The 27,469-nt window shown below is 42.6% G+C and overlaps 2 protein-coding genes and 1 pseudogene across 2 annotated transcripts in view; 1 reads left to right on the plus strand and 2 right to left on the minus strand.

Annotated features, from left to right (window-relative positions):
* Positions 1-27,469, minus strand: part of EIF3F (eukaryotic translation initiation factor 3 subunit F) — a 288,155-nt gene that overhangs the window by 46,141 nt on the left and 214,545 nt on the right. The gene's annotated exons all lie outside the window — the stretch shown is intronic.
* On the minus strand, positions 16,947-19,441 carry LOC105881933 (ATP-dependent RNA helicase DDX3X pseudogene; annotated as a pseudogene).
* Positions 22,072-25,772, plus strand: LOC105881932 (NACHT, LRR and PYD domains-containing protein 10-like). Its single transcript, XM_012783928.2, has 2 exons — positions 22,072-22,593; positions 23,789-25,772. Exons 1-2 carry the CDS (start codon positions 22,311-22,313, stop codon positions 25,609-25,611), a joined length of 2,106 nt encoding a protein of 701 aa, XP_012639382.2. The 5' UTR covers positions 22,072-22,310; the 3' UTR covers positions 25,612-25,772.

Genomic DNA, 27,469 nt, shown 5'->3' on the forward strand with positions numbered 1-27,469 from the left:
TTCTCCCCAGATCAAGTCAAGGAACTCTCACTTATCCAGTCTTGTTTACCAGCCTTCTGGTCCAGCACCCTCAGAATCTAGCACCATGAGTTTTCCCCTGGCCCCTATTGGTATAGGTGTGGTAAGTCTTGCAGTTCCTTTGTGGCATACTCCTTTTCTTTCTTTGTCAGGCCCAGTGTGCCCCTGGGTGTCTTGTGCAGTGATAATCCTATTTATAAGTCTGGTGTTGAGGAGAGAAGGTAAAGGAAGTTCCTGAAGAAGTACCTCTTCTATAGCCTTTTGCACTTACTTGGGTGGCAGGGGGTGGCAGGGTTGTGTCATCTCTGCAGTATCAAAAGGTATGGATTTCTTGAAAGTCAAAATCCTTGGAGGATTACACCTAGAAATCCAATCCCACAAGTCGAGACATTAGATTTTTCCAACTATGACTTTAACTTTACCATAAAATATCTACCTTGATTAAGCTCAATGCTATCTTTGAAGTTTAGCCACTGTGACTATCAAATCCTGGAATAGGGGAGGGTGGAAAGGAGCAAGACCTGCACCAGACAGCAGGTCTCAGACAGCCCCACCCTAACATGCAGACTTTTTGGCTGAATGGGACCATTTCAGCCCCTCCATGGCAGCTTTTCCCAGAAGCAAACAACAGAACTTTGACCCCTGCTAAGGGCATTTGTGAAGCTTGAGGGCAGAATCACCCAACTCAGCCCACTCAGCCTTATTTCCCCACCTGCCCTACTGAGGTGGAGAATAAGGACACACTTTGAAGTCCCAGAGCCCCACCTACCATGAGAGGCACTAGAGGGCCTGTCCGGAGGAAAGAGAGATGGATACAGGACCCCAAAACAACACTGCAGTGTGTTCCTCCCAGCCAATGCCACCTACTGATGGGGAGGTTATTCTGAACACACTTTTATTGCATCTACTAACTCAGCATACAGGGTGTGGTCATATCTCACCCACAAACACCACCTACTGGATCATAGACTAAATTGGGTGTGTCATTATCTAAAAAATATATGAAGGTAAGAAGCAACAGCTGATCCAGGTGGGAAGGAATCAGTGAAAGAACTCTGGAAGTATGAAGAATCAAATGGAATGCACACCCTCAAAGTGGAACACCAGCTCTCTAGCAATGGATATCAACCAAATTCAGAACACTAAAATGGAAGAAAACATTTGGGGGGAATCAAGATGGCGGACACGAAATACTGCCAGACAGAGTGTCTCTGCAGAAAAGACAGATTCTAGCAGAAATTAGAAGAAAGAAGCAAGAAGACGAGCCTACATCGGACAAGGGTCAGAAGGAGGGGTACCTGAGACCACGGGAGACTCCACAGGAAGAGGTCACGGAGGAGAACTGGAAGCTGGGACCACCAGAGCAGCCCAGAGACCAGTGGGAAGGGTTGGTGGATCAGCCATTTCCCCGTCCCTGCATCTCAGACTGCTGGTGGACTCCCCACCGGGTGGAGAGACCTGCGGACACCAGCCCAGCCACGGCCGCCGCCAGTAAGCAGTAAGCCAGTGGCGGACTCGGCACCAGGCTCCCAATTCCCTCGGGGCACTTCCATGTGCACAGACCCGAGCCGCACGGCAGGCCATATTGCCTCCTTCTCCCCTCCCTCGACCCTATGCGCGGCTGCCCAGAGAGACAATACAGCCACCAGCCGGAGGCACCTCCAGGGAACAGGACCTTCCCTTTTGGGGCCCTGCAGCTGACTAAGGGGAACTCAGACTGTGAGCTCCCTACCTGCCAGCCCTCCCAGGTGCTGCTGGCACAGTGATCCCAGGAGAATAGGGCAGACCCTGAGTCGGAGAGACATAGACCCAGCTTGGGCTCCCTGTGGGTGAATTGGGACTGGCATTCCTCTCCCTGGTGGGGATATAGTATGAACTCTGGGACCCAGAGGTCAGACCTGCAGACCAGATCCCGTGCACCGAGGTCTTGCATTGCCCGGGGCACAGAAGGGATATATGTGAACAGCCTACTGAGGTGTGTGTGCCTTCAGGGGCAGATCAGCGTCCTAGAGGGCAACCCTCCTCCCAAAAGGAGGCCGTACACCCAGCCCAGGTGGCATTCCTGCGCAGGGAATCTCCCCGCCAGCATCATAGGCAGGGGAGGCCTGGTGGCGTGTGGTCTGGCCTACTGGCAGAGGCCCAGGAGTAGCCGCGGAGTTGGGGAGGGTGGAAAGAAGTGAGGCCTGCTGCAAACTGCGGGTCTCAGACAGCCCCACCCCCACACGCAGTTTTTCTGGCTGAGTGGGGCAATTCCAGCCCCTCCCTGACAGCTTTTCCTGGAAGCAGAGAACAGAACTTTGACCCCTGCTAACGGCATTGGTGGCGCCTGAGGGCAGGCTTACCCAACCCAGCTCCACCCAGACACTCTCCTAGACCAGCCCTCACTGAGGTGGAGAAAAGGACACAAGTGGAAGTCCCAGGGCCCCACCCACCACCTGAGGCAATAGAGTGCCTCTCTAAAAGAACAAGAGCTGATAAGAGGACACAAAAACAACAGCATAGCCTGTTCCTGCAAGCAAGTGCCACCTATTGACAGGGAGGACATCCTGCACACCCTTTTCACGGCACCTACTGACTTATACAGGGAGGGGTCAAATCTCACCCACAGACACCACCTACCGGCTGAGAAAGTAAACAAGGCGTGTGTATACACAAACAAAAACCTAAAGAAAAGAAACAACAACTAATCGACATGGAAAGAAATCACCAAAGGAACTCCAGAAATATGAAGAACCAAACGGAAAACACATCCCCAAAGAGGAGCACCAGCCCCCTAGAAACAGACACAACCAAAATCAGGCAACCAAAATGACAGAAGAGGAATATCGTATGTGAATCATAAGATCACTCACCGACCTGCAACAACAACTCAATAACCAACACAAAGAAACCACAAAAAGCCTCCAGGACGTAGAACAAAAGTTCACTAAAGAAATAGACACAATGAAGAAAAGTTTAACCGAACTCCTGGAAATGAAGAATCAATTCAGGGGATTACAAAATACAGTGGAAAGTCTCAAGAACAGGGTAGATCAAACAGAAGAAAGAATTTCAGAGATTGAAGATAACACCCTCCAACTAAATTAAACAGTCACAGAGATAGAGCAGAGAAACAAGAGAAAAGAGCAAAGCCTAAAAGAGATGTGGGATTATGTGAAGAAACCTAATGTGAGGATCATAGGGTTACCAGAAGGGGAAGAAGACAACACTCAAGGGTTGGACAAGCTGTTTGAAGATATAATAGAGGAAAATTTCCCAGGCCTTGCTCAAAATCTCGATATACAAGTTCAAGAAGCTCAAAGGACCCCTGGGAGATTCAATGCAAACAGGAAGACGTCACGACATGCAGTCATCAGACTGACCAAAATATCAACTAAAGAAGCCCTTCTAAGAGCTGTAAGATGGAAAAAGCAAGTAACATACAAGGGAAAGCCAATTTGAATAACACCAGACTTCTCTACTGAGACTTTACAAGCAAGGAGAGACTGGGGCGCCATTCTCATTCTTCTGAAACAAAACAATGCCCAGCCTAGAATCTTATTCCCGGCAGAACTAAGCTTCGTATATGAAGGAGAAATAAAGACATTCTCAGACAAGCAAAGTCTCAGAGAATTCACCAAGACAAGACCAGCCATACAAGAAGTTCTCAGAACAGTGTTATGCACGGAACACCATAATAAAAACTCACGAATATAAAAACAACCAAAACCCAAAGATTAAAGGCCAGATATTACAATGGCTCAAGACAGAAATCATAGCAACAACATCCAACCCAACAGAATGAACAGTAATCTACCTTACCTATCAATTCTCCCAATAAAGGTGAATGGCTTAAACTCTCCACTCAAGACACATAGGCTGGCTGAATGGAAAGAAAACACAGGCCAAGTATATGCTGTCTTCAGGAAACACATCTAACCTGCAAAGATGCATATGGACTAAAAATAAAAGGGTGGAGATCAGTATTCCAAACAAGTGGAAGCCAAAAGATGGCTGGCGTGGCAGTTGTAATTTCAGACGACTTAGTTTTTAAACCAACAAAAGTAGTGAAAGACAAAGAGGGTCATTATGTAATGGTGAAGGGCACACTTCAACAAGAAGAGATAACAATTTTATATATATATGCACCCAACTTAGGTGCACCCAGATTCATAAAGCAAACCTTACTGGAGCTAAGCAAATGGATTAATAGCAACTCCATTATCACCAGAGATTTCATGCCCACTGACGGCATGAGACAGATCCTCCAAACAGAAAATTAATAAAGAAATAATGGACTTAAACAAAACTCTAGAACAATTGAGTCTGACTGACATTTACAGAACATTCCACCCAAAATCCACTGAATATACGTTCTTCCCAATAGCAAACGGACATTCTCTAAGATTGACCATATCTTAGGACACAAGTAAACCTCAAGAAATTTAAGAAAATAGAAATCATACCATGTACCTTCCCAGATCACAGTGGAATAAAAGTAGAAATCAACCATAACAGAAACTCACAGGTCTACACAAAACTGTAGAAATTAAACAACCTCCTACTAAACGATTACTTCATAAAAGAAGAAATCAAGATGGAAATAAAAAATTCTATGAAGAAAATGACAAGGGAGAGACAAGTTACCAAATCCTCTGGGACACAGCTAAAGCAGTTCTGAGAGGAAAGCTTATCTCCATAAATGCCTAAAACCAAAAGTCAAAAAGATCACAAATAGACAATCTAACGAAACGACTCAAAGAGCTGGAAAAAGAAGAACAGACCAGCCCCAAGCCCAGCAGAAGAAATGAAATCAACAAGATCAAATCAGAACTAAACGAAATTGAAAACAGGGAAGCTATTCAGGAGATTAATAAAACAAAAAGTTGGTTCTTTGAAAAAATGAACAAAATTGACACACCATTGGCTAAGCTAACGAAAAGCAGAAAAGAGAAATCTCTAATAAGCTCCATCATGAACAAAAAAGGAGATATCACAACTGATCCCAAAGAGATACAAGATACAATTTATGAGTACTACAAAAAATCTTTATGCACACAAACTGGAAAATGTGGAGAAAATGGACAAATTTCTAGAAACACACAGCTTCCCTAGGCTCAACCAGGAAGAAATAGATACCCTGAACAGACCAATCTCAACAGCTGAAATAGAAACAGCAATTAAAAATCTCCCAAAAAAGAAAAGTCTCGGTCCAGATGGTTTTACACCTGAATTTTACCACACTTACAAAGAAGAACTAGTACCTATCTTGCAGAAACTATTCCACAACATAGAGAAGAAAGGAAACCTCCCCGACACCTTTTATGAAGCAAATATTACTCTGATACCCAAACCAGGAAAGGATGCAACAAAAAAGAAAACAGACCAATATCCCTAATGAATATAGATGCAAAAATTTTCAACAAAATCTTAGCTAACCAAATCCAGACGCTTATCAAAAAAATAATCCATCACAACCAAGTGGGCTTCATCCCAGGGATGCAGGGATGGTTCAACATACGTAAATCTATAAATGCAATTCACCACATAAACAGAAGCAAAAACAAAGACCACATGATTCTTTCAATAGATGCAGAAAAAGCTTTTGACAAAATTCAACACCCTTTCAGGATACGAACACTTAATAAAATAGGCATAGAAGGAACATACCTAAAAATGATACAAACCATATATGATAGACCCATAGCCAACATCATATTGAATGGGGAAAAATTGAAAACATTCCCACTTAGAACTGGAACCAGACAAGGCTGCCCACTATCTCCACTTCTATTCAACATAGTGCTGGAAGTCCTGGCTACAGCCATCAGACAGGAAAGTGGAATTAAAGGTATCCAAATAGGGGCAGAAGAGATCAAACTTTCACTGTTTGCTGATGATATGATATTATATTTAGAAAACCCCAAAGATTCTACCAAGAAACTCCTGGAACTGATCAATGAATTTAGTAAAGTCTCAGGATACAAAATCAATACACAGAAATCAAGGACATTAATATACACCAACAACAATCAAATTGAGAACCAAATTAAAGACTCAATTCCCTTCATAATAGCAATAAAAAAATTAAAGTACCTAGGAATATACTTAACTAAGGAGGTAAAAGACCTCTACAGGGAGAACTATGAAACACTGAGGAAGGAAATAGCAGAGGATGTAAACAGATGGAAATCCATACCATGCTTGTGGATCGGCAGACTCAACATCATCAAAATGTCTATACTACCCAAACTGATCTACAAATTCAATGCAATACCTATTAAAATCCCATCAGCATTCTTCACAGATATAGAAAAAATAATTTTATGCTTCGCATGGAGCCAAAGAAGGCCCCCAAATATCAAGAGCAATTCTAGGCAACAAAAACAAAATGGGAGTTATTAATATGCCAGATATCAAACTATACTCTAAAGCCATAATAATTAAAACAATCTGGTATTGGCAGAAAAATAGGAATATTGATCAGTGGAACTGATCTGAGAATCCTGATATAAAACCATTCTCATATAGCCATCTAATCTTTGACAAAGCAGACAAAAACATACGCTGGGGAAAAGAATCCCTTTTCAATAAATGGTGCTGGGAAACCTGGGTAGCCACTTGTAGAAGGCTAAAGCAGCACCCACACTTTTCACCTCTCACAAAAATCAACTGATGCTGGATAATATACTGAAACCTAAGGTATGAAACTATTAGAATTCTAGAGGAAAATGTTGGAAACACTCTCCTAGACATCGGCCTTGGCAAAGAGTTTATGAAGAAGTCCCCAAAGGCAATCACAGCAGTAACAAATATAAATAAATGGGACATGATCAAACTACAAAGCTTCTGCACAGCCACAGAAACAGTCATGAAAGTAAACAGACAATCTACAGAATGGGGAAAATTTTTGCATCCCACGCATCCGATAAGGGGCTAACTAGAATATACTTAGAATTCACGAAAATCAGCAAGACAAAATCAAATAACCCTATTAAAATGTGGGTAAAGGACTTGAACAGAAACTTTTCTAAAGAAGACAGAAGAATGACCAACAAACATATGAAAAAATGCTCAACATCTCTAATCATCAGGGAAATGCAAATCAAAACCACAATGAGATATCACTTAACTCCAGTGCGAATGGCCTTTATCAAAAAGTCTCCAGATAACAAATGCTGGTGTGGATGCGGAGAGAGAGGAACACTCCTACACTGCTGGTGGGACTGCAAACTAGTTCAACCTCTGTGGAAAGCAATATGGAGATACCTTAAAGCGATACAAGTGAATCTACCATTTGATCCAGCAATCCCATTGCTGGGCATCTACCCAAATGATCCAATGACACTCTACAAAAAAGACACCTGCACTCGAATGTTTATAGCAGCACAATTCATAATTGCAAGGCTGTGGAAACAGCCCTAGTGCCCATCAATCCAAGAATGGATTAATAAAATGGGGTATATGTATACCATGGAGTACTATTCAGCTCTGAGAAACAACGGTGATATAGCACATCTTATATTTTCCTGGTTAGAGCTGGAACCCATAATACTAAATGAAGTATCCCAAGAATGGAAAAACAAGCACCACCCATTCTCACCAGCAAACTGTTATTAACTGAGCAGCACCTAAGTGGACACATAGGTATTACAGTAATAGGGTATTGGGCAGGGGGCAGTGGGGCAGACATATACATACATAATGAGTGAAGTTACCCATCTGGGCGATGGTCATGCTGGAAACTGAGACTTGTGGGGGGAGGGGGGAAATGGGCATTTATTGAAACCTTAAAATCTGTACCCCCATAATATGCCGAAATAAAAAAAAATAAATAAAAGGAACAAACAAACAAACAAACAAAAAAGAATTTATTCAATGCATTACAAAACACATTGGAAAGCCTCAAGAATAAGGTAGATCAAACAGAAGAAAGACTCTCAGGGATTGAAGATGACACCTTTCAATTAAGTAAGTCAGTTGCAGAGATAGAGCAGAGAAATAAGAGACAAGCAAAACCTACAATTAATGTGGGATTATGTGAAGAGGCCTAACATGAGAATTATAGGCATCCCTGAGGGTGAAGAAGAAAACACACAGGGGTTGGATAAGCTATTTGAGGATATAATGAAGGAAAATATCCCAGGTCTTGCTAAAAATTTAGATATCTAGGTACAAGAAGCTCAAAGGACTCCTGGGAGTCCTTTGGAAACAGGAAGACATCACGACACATAGTCTTTAGACTGGCCCAAATAAACATGAAGAAACCCTACTATAAGCTGTAAGGTGAAAGAAGCAGGTAACCTACAAAGGAAACCCCACCAGAATAATGGCAGACTTCTCAACTGAGGCCTTACAAGCGAGAAGAGACTGGGGGCCCATGCTCACTCTTCTCAAACAGAATAATGCCCAGCCTAGAATCTTGTACCCTGCAAAACTAAATTTTGTACACTAAGGAGAAATTAAGACATCAGACAAGTGAAGACTGAGAGAATTCATCAAGACAAGACGTGTCTTCCAGGAAGTACTCAAAACAGTGCTACACATGGATCAGCACAATAAACACTCACCAGTGTAAAATCATCCAAAAGCTAAAGACCAAAGGCCAGACACCACAATGGCTCAAGAGAGAAAACAAAGCAACAAAATTCCACTCAAGAGGATGAGCAGAAATCTGCCCCTTATCAATTATTTCAATAAATGTGAATGGCTTGAATTGCCCACTAAAGAGACATAGGCTGGCTGAATGGATAAATATACACAAACCAAGTATCTACTGTTTCCAGGAAACACATCTAACCCACAAGGTGCATGCAGACTCAAGGTGAAGGGATGGAAAACAATATTTCAAGGAAACAGAAGCCAGAAGAAAGCAGGCATGGCAGTTGTGATATTCAATAACTTAGTCTGCAAATCAACAAATTAATGAAAGACAAAGAGTGTCGCTATGTAATGTTGAGGGGTACAATTCAACAAGAAGACATAACAATTCTAAATATTCATGCACCTAACTCAGGTGTTCCCAGATTTATAAAACAAATCCTACTTGGTCTAAACAAAATGATAAACAGCAACACCCTAATAGCCAGGGACTTCAACACTCATCTGACAAAGCAGGACAGATTCTCCAAACATAAAATAAACAAAGAAATAATGGACTTAAACAGAACTCTAGAAAAAGTGGGCCCAACTGACATTTACAGAACATTCTTCTGCCAAATCACTGAATATACATTTTTCTCATCAGCTCATGGGACATTCTCTAAGATTGCCCATATCTTGGGCCACAAAGCATGTCTCAAAAAGTTAAAAAAATAGAAATTATACCATGTATCTTCTCAGATCACAGTGGAATAAAATTAGAATTCAACTCCAACAGCAACTCTCATGCCTACACAAAGTCATGAGAACTAAACAAACTTCTGCTGAATTATTACGTTAAAGAGGAAATTAACATGGAAATCAAAATATTCTTTGAACTAAATGTTAAAGGAGACACAAATTGTCAAAATCTGTGGGATGCAGCAAAAGCAGTCCTGAGAGGAAAATTTATAGCCATAATGCCTACATCCAAAAGACAGAAAGATCACAAATCAACAATTTAATGACTCATCTCAAAGAACTGGAAATGGAGGAGCAAACCAACCCCAAACCAAGCAGAAGAAAAAAAAAACAACAAAGATCAGAGCAGAATTAAATGAAATCAATAACAAAAACACTATATGGAAGATTAAGGAAACAAAAAGTTGGTTCTTTGAAAAAATAAAATTGACACAATTTTTGCTAGATTAATAAGAAGGAGAAAGGAAATGACTCTAATAAACTCCATCAGGAATGAAAAAGGAGAAATTACAACTGATACCATGGAAATACAAAATATCATGTATGAATACTATAAAAACCTCTATGCACATAAACTTGAAAACGTGGAAGAAATGGACAAATTCTTATAAACACAATGTCTCCCTAGGCTCAGTCATGAAGAAATAGAATTCCTGAACAGAGCAATATCAAGTACTGAAATTAAAGCAGTAATAAAAAACCTTCCTAAAAAGAAAAGTCCCAGCCCATATGATTTCACACCTGAAATTTACCAGACCTACAAAGAACAATTGGTGCCTATCCTGCAGAAATTATTCCACAACATTGAGAAGGAAGGCATCCTCCCCATTCTGTTTTATGAAGCCAACATCACCCTGATACCAAAACCATGAAAGGATGCAACAAAAAAAGAAAACTACAGACCAATATCCCTTATGAATATAGATGCCAAAAAATTCTCAACAAAATCCTAGCAAACCAAATTCAGGTACTTAACAAAAAAATAGTCCATCACTACGATCTATCACTACCAAATGGGTTTCATTCCAGAGATGCAGGGATAGTTCAACATATGCAAATCTATAAATGTAATTCACCACATAAATAGAAGCAAAAAGAAAGACCATGTGATTCTCTCACTAGATTCAGAAAAAGCATTTGAAAAAATTCAGTACCCTTTTATGATAAGACTTAACAAAATAGGCATAGACAGGACTTACCTAAAAATGATATAAGCCATATATGACAAACCCACAGCCAACAGCATACTGAATGGGGAGAAACTGAAAGCATTCCCACTAAGAACTGGAACCAGACAAGATTGCTCACATCCCCACTTCTATTCAACATAGTGCTGGAAATCCTAGCCAGAGCACTCAGACAAGAGAAGGACATCAAGAGCATCTAAATGGGGGCAGAAGAGGTCAAACTATCACTCTGTGCTGATGATATGGACTTATCTCTAGAAAACCCCAAAGATTCTTCCATGTGACTATTGGAATTGATAAACAAATTCATCAAAGTCTCAGGTTACAAAATCAATGTACAGAAATCAGTAGCATTCCCTTATGCCAACAACAGTCAAACTCAGAACCAAATCAAAGACTCGATATCCTTCACAACAGAAACAAAGAAAATAAAATACCTGGGAATATATTTAACTAAAGAGGTAAAAGACCTCTACAAGAAGAACTACGAAACACTGAGGAAGGAAATAGTAGAGGATGTAAACAGGTCAAAAACCATAACATGCTCATGTGTTGGCAGAATCAACATTGTTAAAATGACTGTACTACCCAAAGTGATCTACAGATTCAATGTAATCCCTATTAAAATACCAACAGCATTTTTCACAGATCTAGAAAAAATAATTCTATCCTTCACATGGAAGGAGAGAAGACCTCATATGGCAAAAGCAATATTAAGCAAAAAGAACAAATTAGGAAACATCAATTTACAAGACTTCAAGCCATACTACAAGGTTATATTAACTAAAACAGCATAGTATGCACACAAGAATAGAGACATAGACCAATGAAACAGTACTGACAACCCAGATATAAAACCATCCTCATATAGCCATCTAATCTTTGATAAAGCAGACAAAAACATACACTGGTGAAAAGAATCCTTATTCAATAAATGGTGCTGGAAAAACTGGATAGCCATATTAGAAGACTGAAACAGGATACACACCTTTCACCTCTCACAAAAATCAACTCATGGGGGATAACAGACTTAAACCTAGGACATGACACTATAAGTATTCTAGAAGAAAATGTTGGAAAAACTCTTATAGACATTGGCCTAGGGAAAGAATTTATGAAGAGGACCCCAAAGGCAATAACAACAACAACAACAACAAAAATAGATAAATGTGACCTAATCAAATTAAGAAGCTTCTGCACAGCCAAGGACATTACCATGGGAGCAAACAGACCACCTACAGAATGGGAGAAAATACTCACATGCTCCTCATCTGAAAAAGGACTGATAACCAAAAACAGTAAAGAACTCAGGAAAATCATCAAGGAAGAATCAAATAACCCTATCAAAAATTGGGCAAGGGACATGAACAGAAACTTTTCAAAAGAAGATAGACTAATGGCCCTGAAACAGATAAGAAATGCTCAACATCTCCAATCATCAGGGAAATGCAAAGCCACAATGAGATATGACTTATCTCCTGTGACAATGACCTTCATCAAAAAGTCCCAAAACAAATGTTGGCATGGATGCAGAGAGATAGGGACACTCATACACTGCTGGTGGGACTGTAAACTAGTACAACCTCTGTGGAAAGTAATTTGGACATATTACATCAATTGGACATATACATCAAGAAGCTACAAGGAGAACTACCATTTGATCCAGCAATCCCATTACTGGGCATCTACCCAAAGGATAGAAAGACATCCTATAAAAAAAAGTCATCTGTACTACAATGTTTATGGCAGTGCAATTCAAAACTGCAAAAATGTGGAAACAACCCAAGTGACCATCAATACATGAGTGGACTAATAAAATGTATTATATGTACATCATGGAGTTTTATTAGCCATAAAAAACAATGGTGATCAAGCACCTCTTGTATTATCCCGGATAGAGCTAGAACCAATTTTACTAAGTGAAGTATCACAAGAATGGAAAAACAAGCACCACATGTACTCACCATGATATTGATATTAACTGACCAACATTTGAGGGCACATATAGTGCTAACATTTATCGGGTGTTGGGCAAATGGGAGTGGGGAGGAGGAGATGGGTATATATACAAGTATTGAGTGCCGTGCACACAGTCCGGGGGATGGACATGCTTGAAGGTCTGACTCAGATGGGGCAAAGGCAATATATATAACCGTAATATTTGTACCCCTATAATATGATGGAAAAAAGACCTGAAACATCATCTCATCCCAAAATACCCTGTTTCCCTTTGTTGTCAATGCCCTGTTTCACACCTGGTAGCAGGCACCACTGATCTGTATCATTACACATTTGTTTTGCTGTAAATGGGATAATGCAGTTTTAATTCTTTGTGTCTGGCTTTTTTCACGCAGTACAATGTTTGCAAGATTTATCAATGTGAGTATCAAGCGTTCATTGCTGAGTAATGTTTCACTGTATGGATGTGCCACAGTTTGTTAATCCATACTTGATTTGTTTCCAATTTTTGACTACTGTGAATAATGCTGTTCTGAACATTCATGTATAAGTCTTTGTGTGGCTCCATTTTGTTTTTTCTTAGGTAAATTACCTAGGAATGAAATGCCTAGGTCATAGGATAGGTGAGTATTTAATTTTATTAGAAACTGTTGTGAGTGCCACACAAAAAGCCCCAGCTGAAGCATTATACAAAGTATCCATGTAATAAAAACACGGATACTTAATATTTTCAAATAATAATAATAACAAAAGAAACTATCAAACTGCTTGCAACATTTTACATTCTCACCAAAAGCGAATGAGAATTCCATTCAGAGCTCATTCCTGAGGCGGAAGGGGATCAGAACCCGCCTCACTGCACTATGCTGCTTTGCGTATTGACTATTTTCATCCAAAGGCAACTGAGAAGCAGCAGATGCAGACCCGGCTCCCTGCCTCTCCTTTCTGCCCAAAGGCAGGGCATACATTTCCCGTGAGAAAAGTGCTCTCTCAGGAAGAAGAGAATATCTTAACATCGTAACCTACAGCGTTGCATCACAGTGTGGCTCTGTTGGATCCGGACCAGCCCTTCCTAATCTCGGCTTTCTATCCCTGGGGAACTGACTTCTTTCCCTCTAACTGCAGCTCCACTTCTCATTTATGGACCTTGTGCTTCACGTCAGAATCTGGCCCTGACCTCCAGCTTCTCTCTTTGCCTGTGTTTCATACTCCTCTTACTGGGGATACTGTATTTGGCCTTTCTGGGTAACCCCCTGCTTTCGTCTCTCCACTTTTATCTCAGTGCAGGCTGCAGCCTTATCAAGGTTACGTCAGTCCTGTGAACAAGCCCCAGACAAGCAGGCCTGAGCAGGCCACGGCACCCCCTTCCTGCCTGAACACAGAGACGTGCTGGAGAGCCTTGGGCTTGTCCTTCATCCTGGGGACGCAGGAACACGTGGTAGAAAGCAAACTTCCGAGTTGTCCCCAGGACCACTGTAATTTATCATGTGCTTTGCCTGCCTGTTCTTCTGACCACCGTCTTGCTAGCACTGGCTAAGTCCCCCGGGAGGCTGAAGGCCTCCTTTTCCTTCAAGGTCATGTGTGATACCCTTGAGAAAAGACAGCCTCTAGCAGCAGAGACAGATACCTCCAGAATGGCTATGGGGCCCCTGTCTCAAGAGGAGTTTTGAGCTTCCCAGTCCCCCGTGCTGACTCCATCAGCACTGACCAAGGTGTAACGCAGAAGACAGTGACCACTGGGAGGGTCTGGGAGCACCTTCTCAAAGGGCCCTTGCACAGAGGGGATGGCCGGGGGCTGGGCCCTGCCCGTGTCAGGCAGAAGGAGGCCTGTAAGGAGGATGGTGAAGGTGTGTACCCAACTTTGCCTTGGTACCTGCCTCCCTCATGGGTGGGGAAAGCTGTAATAAGGGAAGGAAACTCTAGTAGCTTGACTCAAACTCCAATTCCTTAATATATTTTCCTAGTTACTCTTGTTTCTCAAGAGTTTGCTGTCAAGAAAAACTGTACGTATAGAGTGTGTAAGGATGTGTGTGTCTTTTCCTGATATCTCTGTATCTCTTCTTTGACTCTTCATGCTGTTATCTCTGTTTCCACCCGTGGTCTCTGTCTCTTTTGTCTCTACCCCTTCCCTTTCTAGTACTCAGTGGCCCCACTTCTTAGTTTAGCCCATAGCCAGGCCAGCTTTACAGGAAAGGAGGCCTCATTTCATCTCTGGCCTCCACCCTCTAATTAAAATGGATTCTTATGCATTTGTGGCTCTCTGACCTTTATTCTAAATACTATGTGTACTGTATATCACTACCTTTTTTTTTTTTTCAGGCAGTAGCACAACTTTATTTTCACCATGAAAATAAGCCACAATTGACAACAACAAAGGAGACTGTGCAGTTCAACTTTTTATTTTAATAAAATCAGAATATGCACAGCACATGCAGTGCTAGCATCTAAACTAATACAATAAGCAATTACTAAAGCTACAGTGACTTGAGGTTCAATCTTTACATTCAGCAAGTTTAAATCCATTCTTTAATGATTTTTTGAAACCTTATTTATTAACTGAAAATATTGCTTGCCGATAAAACTTGCTCAAATGCTATTGCTGAATGTACAAGTCACTGATTATGCCAATACAACAAAGATAACCACATGTTTGAGGATTGCAATGTGCCAGACATTCACTGAAAAAAAAAATACACACAACTAAACAAAACTCACACAACAAACATCTGAGAATCTGGACACTTCATATCAGTGTTTCGAAGTGTTTCATTAATATCTTAAGACAAGTGTATCAAAACCTTGGCATGATTTAATTTCAAGTCGCCAATTTTGTTTTTACTAACATCAGAAAGTTATGGCTACACTGCCAATGCCGGGTCTGCTTAATTTGACTTAAGAGTTTAATATGACTTAACATTAAAAGCTCACACTACCCCGAAATATATAATTTCACGCATACGGTGACATTCAACATTCAAGTGCCAGTGTTTTTGTACTGTCTTTTGGTCAAGTTTCTTTAAACTTTCAAAGAATCACTTTTAGGCTTACAAAAATAAATATTTGTCAAAATGTTCAATAAATATTACATAAAACTAGCAGCAAAAAGTATCTAGAAATCTGTCATGTGCAAATAGTTTTCTTTCCAACTATCATTCCCATGGTCCCAAATAAATTTCAGAATCTAGTCCCATCCCCTTCCTAGACAAGCTGCGTTCAACAATCTCCAAGAGACAAAATAAGATTGGAAGTTTAAGGACACGCACACAAGACATATATATAAAATTCTCTGAATGTGCAATAAAAGAAGTACTTTGTAAAAAGTTATGGGCAAAATGTACAAGGGCCTAAACCTAGACTAATTGAAATAGCACCATAACAAATGACCTCAATACTGTCAAGTGCACCTACTTAATAAAAGTTTTAGAACAAGGCACAATACACTTGAAAATCTATTGCACTTTAGGAAATTTTTGCCGTCTCCCTATGCCACTGTAAAAAGATTGAGCGTTTTGATCACCGCATTCTGGCCACAAAATTAGCACAGAATTCAAAGTGGCAGAGGCATTTTAGTGGTGGACAATGCTCATCTTTGGCCAGATTTAGCATAAACAGACTATAAATACAATGGAAACCTATGCAACTAAAACTGACTAAAACTGCACTGTAGAGCAGAATTGACACCTTGTGCAGTTATGTACATATTTCCAACCTGTGTGATCTCAAAGATTTCAGTTTTTTACTCTTCTGGAGCCATTTTTACAAAGCCTATAGTAAGCCAGTTTAACATCTCAATGCAGCTTGAACAGAGTAATGTGAATTGGCATTTAAAATAAAGCCTGCTGCATAATTCTTCCTGTTCATACCATCTTGACCAAAAAACATCGACACTAGCATGCGTTATTAGACCAAAAATCATCCAGGGCCCTAATGAGGGCTGGTCATTGCTGTGGTCAGCCATTCTACCATTTCAATTTCATTTATGGCAGGCTTTTAAAAAGTCTAAGTAGATGAATTCTCCTAAAAACCTATTTCAAGTTATCAGACCTTTAAACTTTCCCTGTAATAGTATGCCCACATTTGGCTAGCTCATAATTAATGATCTGCCTAAACATTGAAAGAGGAATTGCTGTATTTACTTGCATTAACTTTGAAAACAGTGCTTTGAATGTATGCATGTATTCATACATTGCCTCATCATGACTGGAATGGCTTGTTTAAAGACTATCAGGTTCTAAGTACCTATCCAGGATAGAGTGAGCAAATCAGAACTTTAACTTAATACAGTTTGCCACATTAGAAACTAATTCCATTAATATGCTTCAAGACATTTGTTGTTTGTTTTCCCCCAATCTGCAAGTATCAAAAAGCCCTAATGCAGGCTACCGCATAAGTTTTTTCCTTATAATATTTATGGATGAATCGATGATTCCTGTTAAGTTGTATCACACCTGTGTGCCAAGGTTTGATTTTAGCCCAAGTTCAGTAAATTTATTTTGTCAAAACAATTGATACCTTGAGCATTACTGAGCCAACAGGACATCAAAATAAAAAGTTGTCTAAAGTTAAAGGCACAGTACATTAACAAACAAATGATCCTCAGTCACAAAATTATAAATGCAGTTTGGGAATGGGGGTAGGCGGGAGGGGAGTTAATCCAAACTACAGCAATGAAGTCTTCAAACCACCTTCCGAACAGGGCTGCTGATTGTTCCTTTCATCTTTTCTTGTGACCTTGAGCTCCCTTAAAAAAAAATTTCAGTGGAGAATCACAGCTGGTAATGTACTGTGAGTTCTTGAAGCTACACAAGGTATAGTCTGGCTAAGTTACATGTGGTTTCCATATTAGCTTGTTTGGCAGGGTGACCTGCTGCAAAGCAGGCTCAGTTACCCCACCAGTCAACCCCCTGGGAGTTATAATTTCCTCCATATCCATCACTGTTGTAAAAGCCTCCATAGCCACCTCCACCAAATCCTCTGCTGCTGCCATGGCCGCCTCCACCACTGCGGCTGCTGCTTACGCGGCTACTGCTGAAGCTGGGACTGCTGGAACCACTACTTTGTCGATAGTCTCTGGCACCAAATCCTCCACTAAATTTGCTACTCTTAGAACGTCCACGACTACTACCCTTGTAGTGGTGTTCATAAGCCATGTTTTCTAACCAAGATGGCACTTCTTGTTTAGCTTCGACAAGAAGATCCAACAAATCCTTAGTAATATTTATGTTCCTCTCATTAAAGAATGAGGTGGCTAGGCCAAGGTTTCCTACACGTCCTGTACGGCCAATGCGATGTACGTATTCTTCAATATCACTTGGCAAATCAAAATTAATAACATGTTTCACATTTGAAATGTCCAGTCCTCTTGCTGCTACTGCTGTAGCCACTAGAATTGGGCTTTTTCCTGAGCGGAACTGGTGAAGAGCCTCTTCCCTGTCTCTCTGAGACCGGTCTCCATGGATACTAGTACAAGCATATCCTTCATGGTATAAGAAATCCTCCAGAGAATCTGCACCTTTTTTGGTCTCCACAAACACTAAGGTCAGTGAATCCTTGCCTGTTGCATTTAAGAGGTCAAGCAGAAATGACCTTTTGTCTGGTTCTTCCACCCAAACTACTTTCTGTGTGATGTTCTCAGAGGTAGAGCCAACTCTTCCTACAGCCAAAAAGATATATTCATCCAAGAAATCACGAGCAAGCATCTGTATTTCCTTAGGAAAAGTAGTACTAAACATCATAGTGTGGCGGACACCCTTTGGAGGCATAGTATCTTGTTCAACTATTCTGCGTATCTGAGGTTCAAACCCCATATCCAACATCTGATCAGCTTCATCTAACACCAAGTATTTGCAAAAGTCTAATCCAATCTTTCCTCTTTCCATCATATCCACTAGACGTCCTGGAGTGGCTACCAGCAAGTGGCATCCATGTTCTAAGTCTCGAATCTGCTGACCAATATCAGCACCACCATAAACCACACGAGGACGAACTCTAGATCGGTATGAAAATTTTCTGGCTTCCTCATATATCTGTACTGCCAATTCTCGAGTTGGTGCTAATACCAAGGAGATTGGGTATTGTTTGCGGCGCCCATACCTTCCATTTTCCTTCATGGCCCTCAAAGCCTCGCCTGGACCATCTGAATAAATCTGACTCAAGATGGGCAAGAGAAATGCTGCAGTTTTTCCAGACCCTGTTTGGGCACAAGCCATCAAGTCTCTTTTCTCTTTGATAATAGGAATAGCATGCTTTTGCACTGGAGTTGGGCGAGTATAACGAGTAAGCTCAATGTTTCCCATGATAATTTCTCCCATCTCAACATCGCTGAAACTTTCAATATGCAGAGGACAGTTGTTACCTGTTGCCTCAACTGGAATGTCATCATATTTCTCAAAGTTAATCCCAGTGTTGCCTCCAGAAAAGAGTTCCTGCTCCAAGCGTTCACTTGGTGGGAGTGGTTTTGACCAATCATCTTCATCTGATTTGTCACACCAGCGACTGTTGCCACCAAGTTCAAATTTGCCAAAGCCACTTCTGTCACCACGGCTGCCAATGCCATCATAGTCACTCCGTCCATGATCATCAAACCTTCCCTTTGGTCCACTTCCACGATCACTGAAGAAACTAGACTTCCCTCTTGAATCACTGTGAGACCCAAAACTGCTGTATGCATCCTTATCTTTGTTAGAACTCCACCCTGAACTGTCTTTATCGTAGAATCCTTTAGCAGCTTCTCTATTCCTTAAATGAGGAGGGATATAGCGCCCTTTGCTAGCTGTAGTTCCTCCACTCTGATTATCTGAAGAGTTCAGGTCTAGGCCAGCAAACTGCTGGTCCAGCCCGAGCGCATTTTCCACCGCCACATGACTCATCCCTGAAGAGTACCGAGAACTCGGAGTCTTCCGCTGCTGAGCGAGTGTGTTTGTTTCACTGCGAAGGCCCTCTCACGGGAGAACTGCGGCTCTATCACTACCTTTTGATTCATCAATTTTAGGTATTATAAATTGACTTCCTATTCTAGTACATTCTACCACTATCCTTTCAGTATGGTTATATTACGTATTTTCATTGAACAGTATTCAGCAGTAACATTATTATTATTTTTATTCTATTTTTATAGAGACAGAGCCTTGCTCTATCACTCAGGGAGGACTATATGGCACTGTCATAGCTTGTGACAACCTCAAACTCTCTGAATCAAGCCATCCTCCTTCCTCAGCTCTCATGTAGCTGGGACTACAGGCACACACCACTTAGCCTGGCTAATTTTTAAAATTAGTTTTTCTGGGGGGGGAGGTGTCTCACTATGTTGCCCAGGCTGGTCTTGAACTCCTGGCCTTAAGTGCTCATCCTTCCTTGGCCTCCCAAAGTGCTGGAATTATAGGTATGAGACTCTGTGCCTGGCCACATTATTATTTCTCTGCAAATATTATTCACACCTGAGTGATGTAGTTTATTGTTACATTTCCTGTCTTATTTTTTGTTTTTCCTATAGCTATTAACTTCCTTAATTTACTTTAATTTATCTAGCTTTCTTGGAACTTGCTGCTAGTTTTTCCTGCTTTTTAAGAGCCTCTCAGTAGATCTCTGAGAAGGCCAATAACATCAGGTAACTGATCTATCCTCTTTTTTTGGAGACATTCATTTAGGGAAACCCACTGTGCTCAGGGCTTTCAGGGCCTCTCTCTCTCCAGGCGGGCTATCCAGATGCTGCCAGGAATTTGTTTTTCTCTTTGGATTCCTATTTCCTAGAGCTCCTGTCTTCTTCGTTTTTTATTTCGGTGGAGCACATTCTCTAATTGCTTCAGTAATTTAAAGAAATGGTGCCATGTGTGATGATGTGGTGGAGACGCACTCTGAGTCTTCCTTTTCTCTAGTGAAACTGCCCCAGCTCAACTGGGCCGTGTTGCAGAAGTGGGATGGGGCCCTCAGGAGCAAGATGGAAAGGCTGCTGGGCTCTTTCAGTCTTGGCGACAGAATGGTTCGTACTTTCAGCCCCTCCCTTGTTTCTTAACTTTAGTATATGGAGAAATGAGGTCAGCATCCCTGGTGAGAGGCTACTCAGCCCACAGACAGTAGGATGGAGTGTGTGGGCATTTCTGCTTCACAGAGGCTCGGTGGGTCCTACTTCTGTTCCAGCCCCACGTGTACATGTGTTGTACAGTAGGTGTCTGGGGGTCACACCTATATTTTTAATCCCACACCAGCAAACATAAGTAAACTAGTGGGTTTGGGCTAAGAGGACCCAGGCATGGCCCGCAGAGCTGTCTGACCAGAAGTGGGATCTGTTTCATCTCGGCCCCCAGGGCCTTGCTCCCTGGGCTCCTGCATCGGGAGCCGAGTCATCCTGGCCTCACCTCCAGCTCCCCCGACTGAGCTGGGGTGAATCGCCTACATTGGACGTCTCCTTGGCAGCTTCTAGTGTTATCATCTCCTCTTTCCTGAATGAACTTTGCCAACATCAGAGAGTTACAGGGGAGCCCTGAGTCTTCTTATGCAGGGGAGGCTTTGCTGTCAATCACCCTTCTTTACCAGGCCTGCTTTTCCAAACTGGCCTGTGACCGGCAGCCAAGGTCCCATGTGTCTTGACACCTTCTGAACTTTTCTCTCTACTGTCAACATGTGGCCCAAATGCTTATATTTGAATTGCAGTAACTTTCTCCACTCCCAAATACTCTTTTGAGCACCCCTGTGACAGATGTGAGATTGTACTGCTGAGATGGATTCCCCATTGGCTTTAGATCACAGGCATAATTCTCAGGGCTTTCTATTAATTGTTGTTTTTCTCTTTTCAGTGGCTGCGACCCTGCCTACATGTTAGTCCCATATTTTAGACATTGCTCAAAATCCTGCTGTCCTTTCCCTGCTACTTTAGTATGTATGAATATCTCCAGTTTCTGGTCTCGTTTAGCCCGACTTCCTGGATTCTGAGTCTGTTGTCTGTGCCTTTATTTTTTGATTCTTTCTGTCTTTCTCCATCCACCCAGGTCATAGACCACAGTTTAAATCCCACCTCTTTGCCCAGTGGCCTAGTTCTGGAACACTCTGGAAAACCATTTTCTCTGACAGCTGAATTTGTCATCTGCAGTAGTACCTGAAATGGTTTCTGCAATGACCAAAAAGGACAATATATGTAAACCACCTGGCAGAATGTAGGCACTCAACAGGGGCTGTTCCTCTTCTGATCAGTGTTTGGACGTGTCTCTTTGTCTGAATGAGAAGACTTCCCACTTTGAAACCTGACTGCATGCAGCTGGGCTGACGTGTGGGGCCCGTGTGCGTGTAGAGTTTGACCTTCTTGCCTCACCTCAGCGGTCCCAGCCCATGTGCACCAGCTCTGCAGAGGTTCACACGGCCAGGGGCAGGCTCAGTTTGACAACTTAAAACTGAAACTTAGAAATAAATTTCTTTCCTAACCCATCTATCTAAGGAGCATAATGGGCCTGAAAAAGAATGTGTGAAAGGGAGAGAAGAAGGGAGGGAGGAGAGAGAGAGAGATACAGATGGAAGGGGAGGAGGGAGAGAGGGAGAGGCCAACACACCCAGCATACCTTACTATTCATCGGCACAAATGCCAGCTGACAGATGCCACAGGACACCTGACAAAGAGACAGAGAGGATTGACTAGGGAAGAGGAGAGGGGAATTCCTCCGCTCTCCTATCTGCTTACATTCCTTGGGTCTTTGCACACCTCTCATCTGTCCCTGATCTCCACTCTGCAGCTTGCCAAGCACCCAGCAAGGTGCCTTCAGGCTGCTCTCCTGTCAGCAGCGGACCTCTACTCTCACCTTCTTCTCCAGGTCACTGGTCTAAACTTGACCCTTCACCATGGTCCTGACCCGTGACCCTCAGGATGCATTGCTCTGGGCTCTGAGGGAACTTGAGGAGAACAATTTCAAGATATTAAAGTTCCATTTACATGGTATGGCCCTGCCTGAGGGCCAGCCTCACCTGGCCAGAGGGGAGCTGGAGGGTCTGAGTCGGGTGGACCTGGCAGATAAGCTGATTTCAACTTACGGAGCACAGGAAGCTGTGAGAGTCGTGCTCAAGGTCTTGAAGGTCATGAATCTGTTGGAACTCGTGGACCAGCTCAGCATCATTTGTCTGAATGGTGAGTGTGGAGGGGAAAAGGGGGTGTGAGGTGGTCTGGGGCTCCCTACTCCCATGGCATTTCTAGAGACTCCTATGGCCAGTAGTAGTTTGTGCCTTCTGCCATCCTGGCCTCTGCCTTCCTGGGTGTCTTCAGTGCCCCAGGATCTCCTGGGTGGTCTCCAGTTGAGAGTTCTTACAATTGTGAGGTGGGTCCTGAGCTGAAGGTAGGGGTTCATGTATCAGAAGACTACAGTATCTTATGGCCATAACATCCTGTCTCCTCCTGCCAGCTGCAGTGTCAGAGAAGGGGACTGTGTGATGTAAAGAGCTTAGAGATCCGGGATGGTGCTGGGGATGGAATTTCCACCAACCACAAGAAATGGCCTCAGGGTGCGAGGCTGGTACCTGCCCCAGCTGCTTCCTGGCACGCAGCTCCGGCTGCTTCTTTCAGTCTTCTGTGCCTGTGATCTCTGGTGGAACCACCCTGAGAATGGGGTGGGCATACAGCCTCCTATTCATTCTTGTGGGGTGCTGGGAAGGAGGGAGGATCTGTCAGTGCCTGTGCTCCCTCCCGTAGGCTCCTTCCATGCCTGGAAGCTCCTCTGCTACAGAATAATGGGAGGGTGTCATGGACTCCAAGTTGCAGGTGCTGCTTGGAAGCTGGTTTATCTTTAGCATCGGGCCCATCCTTTCCCAAGAACAGGCTCCGCCTAGTCCCTCACCATGCTCTGCCGTTCCTTTTTTTCCTCCTCTCTCTTTCCCCAGATCTTCACCTCAGGACATTTCCCATGAATACACAGACATTTATGCATTATCACACACAGAGACTTTTGCACTAACACATATTCTACCAACACACTTGCTGATGCCCAAAGACATGCCTTCCTGCACAAAATACAGCTTTCACGAGCACATTCCTATGAGCACATGTGGATACAGACATCCACATACATCCCACAAATAACCACACAAACACAACACAACCTCACACTCTTACACAGATGTACACATACACACCACACAGGGATGCACACACACTCATATACACATACAGGTGCCACTCTTGATGAAGCTAGAACTAGAATCTTCAGGGGGATACAAGTCAGGGAGCATAGAAGAAGATGAGAACAAAGAGTAAGTCAGAGTTTAGAGGATCCATTTTGGCTTTTGAAGTTTCCTATTTCACCACCTTACACCCCATTTTTCTTGCTCAGATTACAGAGAAACATACCGAGCGTACGTGTGCTCCCTAGAGGAGGGGAGAGAAGGGGGAGTGGACAGCAGCTACATTCAGCTGCGCCTGGTGGCCAAGCCCAGCTCAGAGAGCCCAGCATCATCTGCCTGCACCGTCCCTGAGCAGGAGCTGGACTCTGTCGTGGTGAAAGATCTATTTGGTTTGGTGGAAAAGCCAGACTCAGCCCCATCATCAGTGGTGCTACAGGGCTTGGCTGGCACTGGAAAGACAACCCTGGCCAAGAAAATGGTGCTGGACTGGGCCACGGGTACCCTGTACCGAGATCGGTTTGATTATGTGTTTTATGTGAGCTGCAAAGAAGTGGTCCTGCTGCCCAAGGGCCAAATGGAGCAGCTCCTCTTCTGGTGTTGTGGGGACAGTCAAGCCCCTGTCACAGAGATTCTGAGGCAGCCAGAGCGGCTCCTGTTCATCCTGGATGGCTTTGATGAACTGCAGAGGCCCTTTGAAGAACAGTTGAGGAGGATGAGCCCGAATCCCAAGGAGGACCTGCTGCGCCGTCTAATTGGGAGAAGGATACTTCCCACGTGCTCCCTGCTCATCACCACCCGGCCCCAGGCTTTGCATAATCTTAAGCCCTTGCTGAAGGAAGCGTGCCATGTCCATACCCTAGGCTTCTCTGAGGAGGAGAGGAGGAGCTATTTCAGGTCCTATTTCAAGGATGAGGAGCAGGCCAGGAAAGCCTTTGAAGTTGTAGAAGGAAATGCCGTTCTCTACAAAGCGTGTCAGGTTCCAGGCATTTGCTGGGTGGTCAGCTCCTGGCTGAAGAGGCAGATGGAGAGAGGCCAGGCAGTCTCGGAGACTCCCAGAAACAGCACTGACATCTTCATGGCCTATGTGTCCACCTTCCTGCCGTCTGATGACAACGAGGGCTGCTGTGAGCCCTCCCGGCACAGGGTCCTGAGGAGTCTGTGCTCCTTGGCAGCTGAGGGGATCCAGCACCAGAGGTTCCTGTTTGAAGAAGCTGAGCTCCGGAAACACAATTTAGATGGCCCCAGCCTGGCTGCTTTTCTGAGCAGCAATGATTACCAAGAGGGACTTGACATCAAGAAGTTCTACAGCTTCCGCCACATCAGCTTCCAGGAATTTTTTCATGCCATGTCCTACCTGGTGGCAGAGGACCAGAGCCGGCTGAGGAAAGTGTCCCGCAGAGAAGTGCAAAGGCTGCTGCAGGTAAAGGACCCAGAAGGGAACCAGGAGATGACCCTCAGTTTGCAGTTTCTGTTGGATATGTCAGAAAAAGAGAGCTCCTCAAACTTGGAGCTACATTTTGGCTTCAAATTTCCTCCCTCTATAATGCAGGATCCGAAGTCTGGCAAAGAACAGAAGAAATCTATGAAGGGCAAGAGGACCTGGGATTTGGAACTCACCCAGTTTAAGTCTAAAATGATGAAAGTAAGAAAAGTTTTTATGAAAAGTGACAAGGTCAAGAAAGAACATTCAAATGAAGGGAACTCCCGTAGCAGCAAATCATTTTCTGTCAAAACCAGCTTGAGTAATAGACAGAAAGAAGAGCCAAAATGTCCTCTTGGGGGAACACAAAAGGAGGTTTCTCGTGGAAAAGGTAGTGGGGCAGAAGAACCAGATGAGGAAGTTGCGAGCAGTAGCATGGGCAGCAGAGAAACAGGGACACCAGCGCTGGAGTGTCAGATGAGTGGGGAGATGGAGGGACAGGAGGATGGGGAAAGCCAGACAGCATGTAAAACAGGTGGGAGAGCTAGCTATATGTCTTTGCCAAGTTGCTTAGCCATTCCAAGCTTTGATTCTAAAAAATTTATAAAATGAGAAGAGTAATATTTATAATTTAGGAAGAGTAATATGGCTTAAAACTACTAGTACTACTACTATTACTACTACTAGAATAGCAGAAACAGTGACAGTAATAAAAGCTAAGACATTTTAGAACTCTTGAAAATAAAGAAGTGCTAGCTTGTGTGCAGGTATTTACATACACATATAGGTCAGTTTTGTCCCCTTCTAAAAACCTACATAAATGTTCTATTTTTGTCTTGGCTTCTTTCCCTCAGGACCCAGTTTTATATGTTACCAATAATGTTGCCATGATCATTTTTGCTTTTGAGACAGAGTCTCACTTTGTTACCCAGGCTAGAGTGCCACGGCCTCAGCCTACTTTACGGCAACCTCAAACTCCTGGGCTCAAGCGATCCTTCTGCCTCAGCCTCCTGAGTAGCTGGGACTACAAGTGTGAGCCACCATGCCTGGCTAATTTTTCGTTTCTATTTTTAGTGGCCCAGCTAATTTTTTTCTATTTTTAGTAGAGACGGGGTCCTGCTGTTGCTCAGGCTGGTCTCAAACTCTTGAGCTTAAGTGATCCTCCTGCCTTGGCCTCTCAGAGTGCTAGGCATGAGCCACTGTGCCTGGCCTTGTTGCAATGATCATTTTGAACATCTTTTTCTGTACACTTATGCTCATTTGTGTCGAATAGATCTAGAACTGTAAATTCTGGGTCAAAGGGTATATCTTCAACTTTGGCAAATAAAGGTGAGCAATTGTTCAAAGTAGTTGTATGAATCTACTCTAATAAGCAGTGTATAAGAGTTCACATTATTCCAAATCCTTGCCAACACTGGTATTGTCAATCTTTCTGACTTTAGCTATTCGGTGGGTGTGTAATGATCTCTAATTGTGGGATTATTTCAGGTATACAAGGCTAATTCAATATTTGGAGATCAATTAATGTAATTTATCACATCAACAGACAAAGAAGAAAAATCATATAATCATATCAATAGATGAAGAAAAAGCATTTGACAAAGTCTAACATTGATTCATGATAAAAACTCTCAACGAGCTAGGAATAAGGGGAATTTCCTCAGTTTGATAAAGAACATCTATAAAAGCACTATGGCTAAAATCATACTTAATTATGAGAAACTAGATGCTTTCTCCATAAAATCAGGAATAAGGGAAGGATGTCCTCTGTTACCATTCCTATTCAACATTGTACTGGACATTCTAGCAATACAATGAGAGACGAAAAGGAATAAAAGGAATACTGATTGGAATGAAAAAAAAATGAAGCTACCTTTGTTCACAAATGACATGATTGTTTATATATAAAATCCCAAGGCCGGGCGCTGTGGCTCACGCCTGTAATCCTAGCTCTTGGGAGGCCGAGGCGGGCGGATTGCTCAAGGTCAGGAGTTCAAAACCAGCCTGAGCAAGAGCGAGACCCCGTCTCTACTATAAATAGAAAGAAATTAATTGGCCAACTGATATATATATAAAAAATTAGCCGGGCATGGTGGCGCATGCCTGTAGTCCCAGCTACCCGGGAGGCTGAGGCAGAAGGATCACTCGAGCCCAGGAGTTTGAGGTTGCTGTGAGCTAGGACGCCACGGCACTCACTCTAGCCTGGGCAACAAAGCGAGACTCTGTCTCAAAAAAAAAAAAAAACAAAAAACATAAAATCCCAAATAAATAATTTTAACAACCTTCTGGAATTAATAAGTAATTATAGTAAGGTTGAAGTATACAAGGCTAAGTCTATTGCTTTCTTATACGTCAGCAATGAACAATTAAAATTTGAAATTTAAGCCATTTACCTTAGCACCAAAAAATGAAATACCTAGGTATAAATCTAATGAAATATGTATAATATCCCTATTAGGAAAAGTACAAA

Source organism: Microcebus murinus, chromosome 4, assembly GCF_040939455.1.
Source record: "Microcebus murinus isolate Inina chromosome 4, M.murinus_Inina_mat1.0, whole genome shotgun sequence".
NCBI lineage: Eukaryota > Metazoa > Chordata > Mammalia > Primates > Cheirogaleidae > Microcebus > Microcebus murinus.

What these genes read in the sequence shown, in the direction of transcription:
- LOC105881932 (XM_012783928.2), top strand. Translation starts at nt 22,311, where the DNA reads ATGGTCCTGACCCGTGACCCTCAGGATGCATTGCTCTGGGCTCTGAGG. An exon ending in CAGCATCATTTGTCTGAATG is followed by an intron (nt 22,594 to 23,788) that starts GTGAGTGTGGAG and finishes TTTCTTGCTCAG; the next exon opens with ATTACAGAGAAACATACCGA.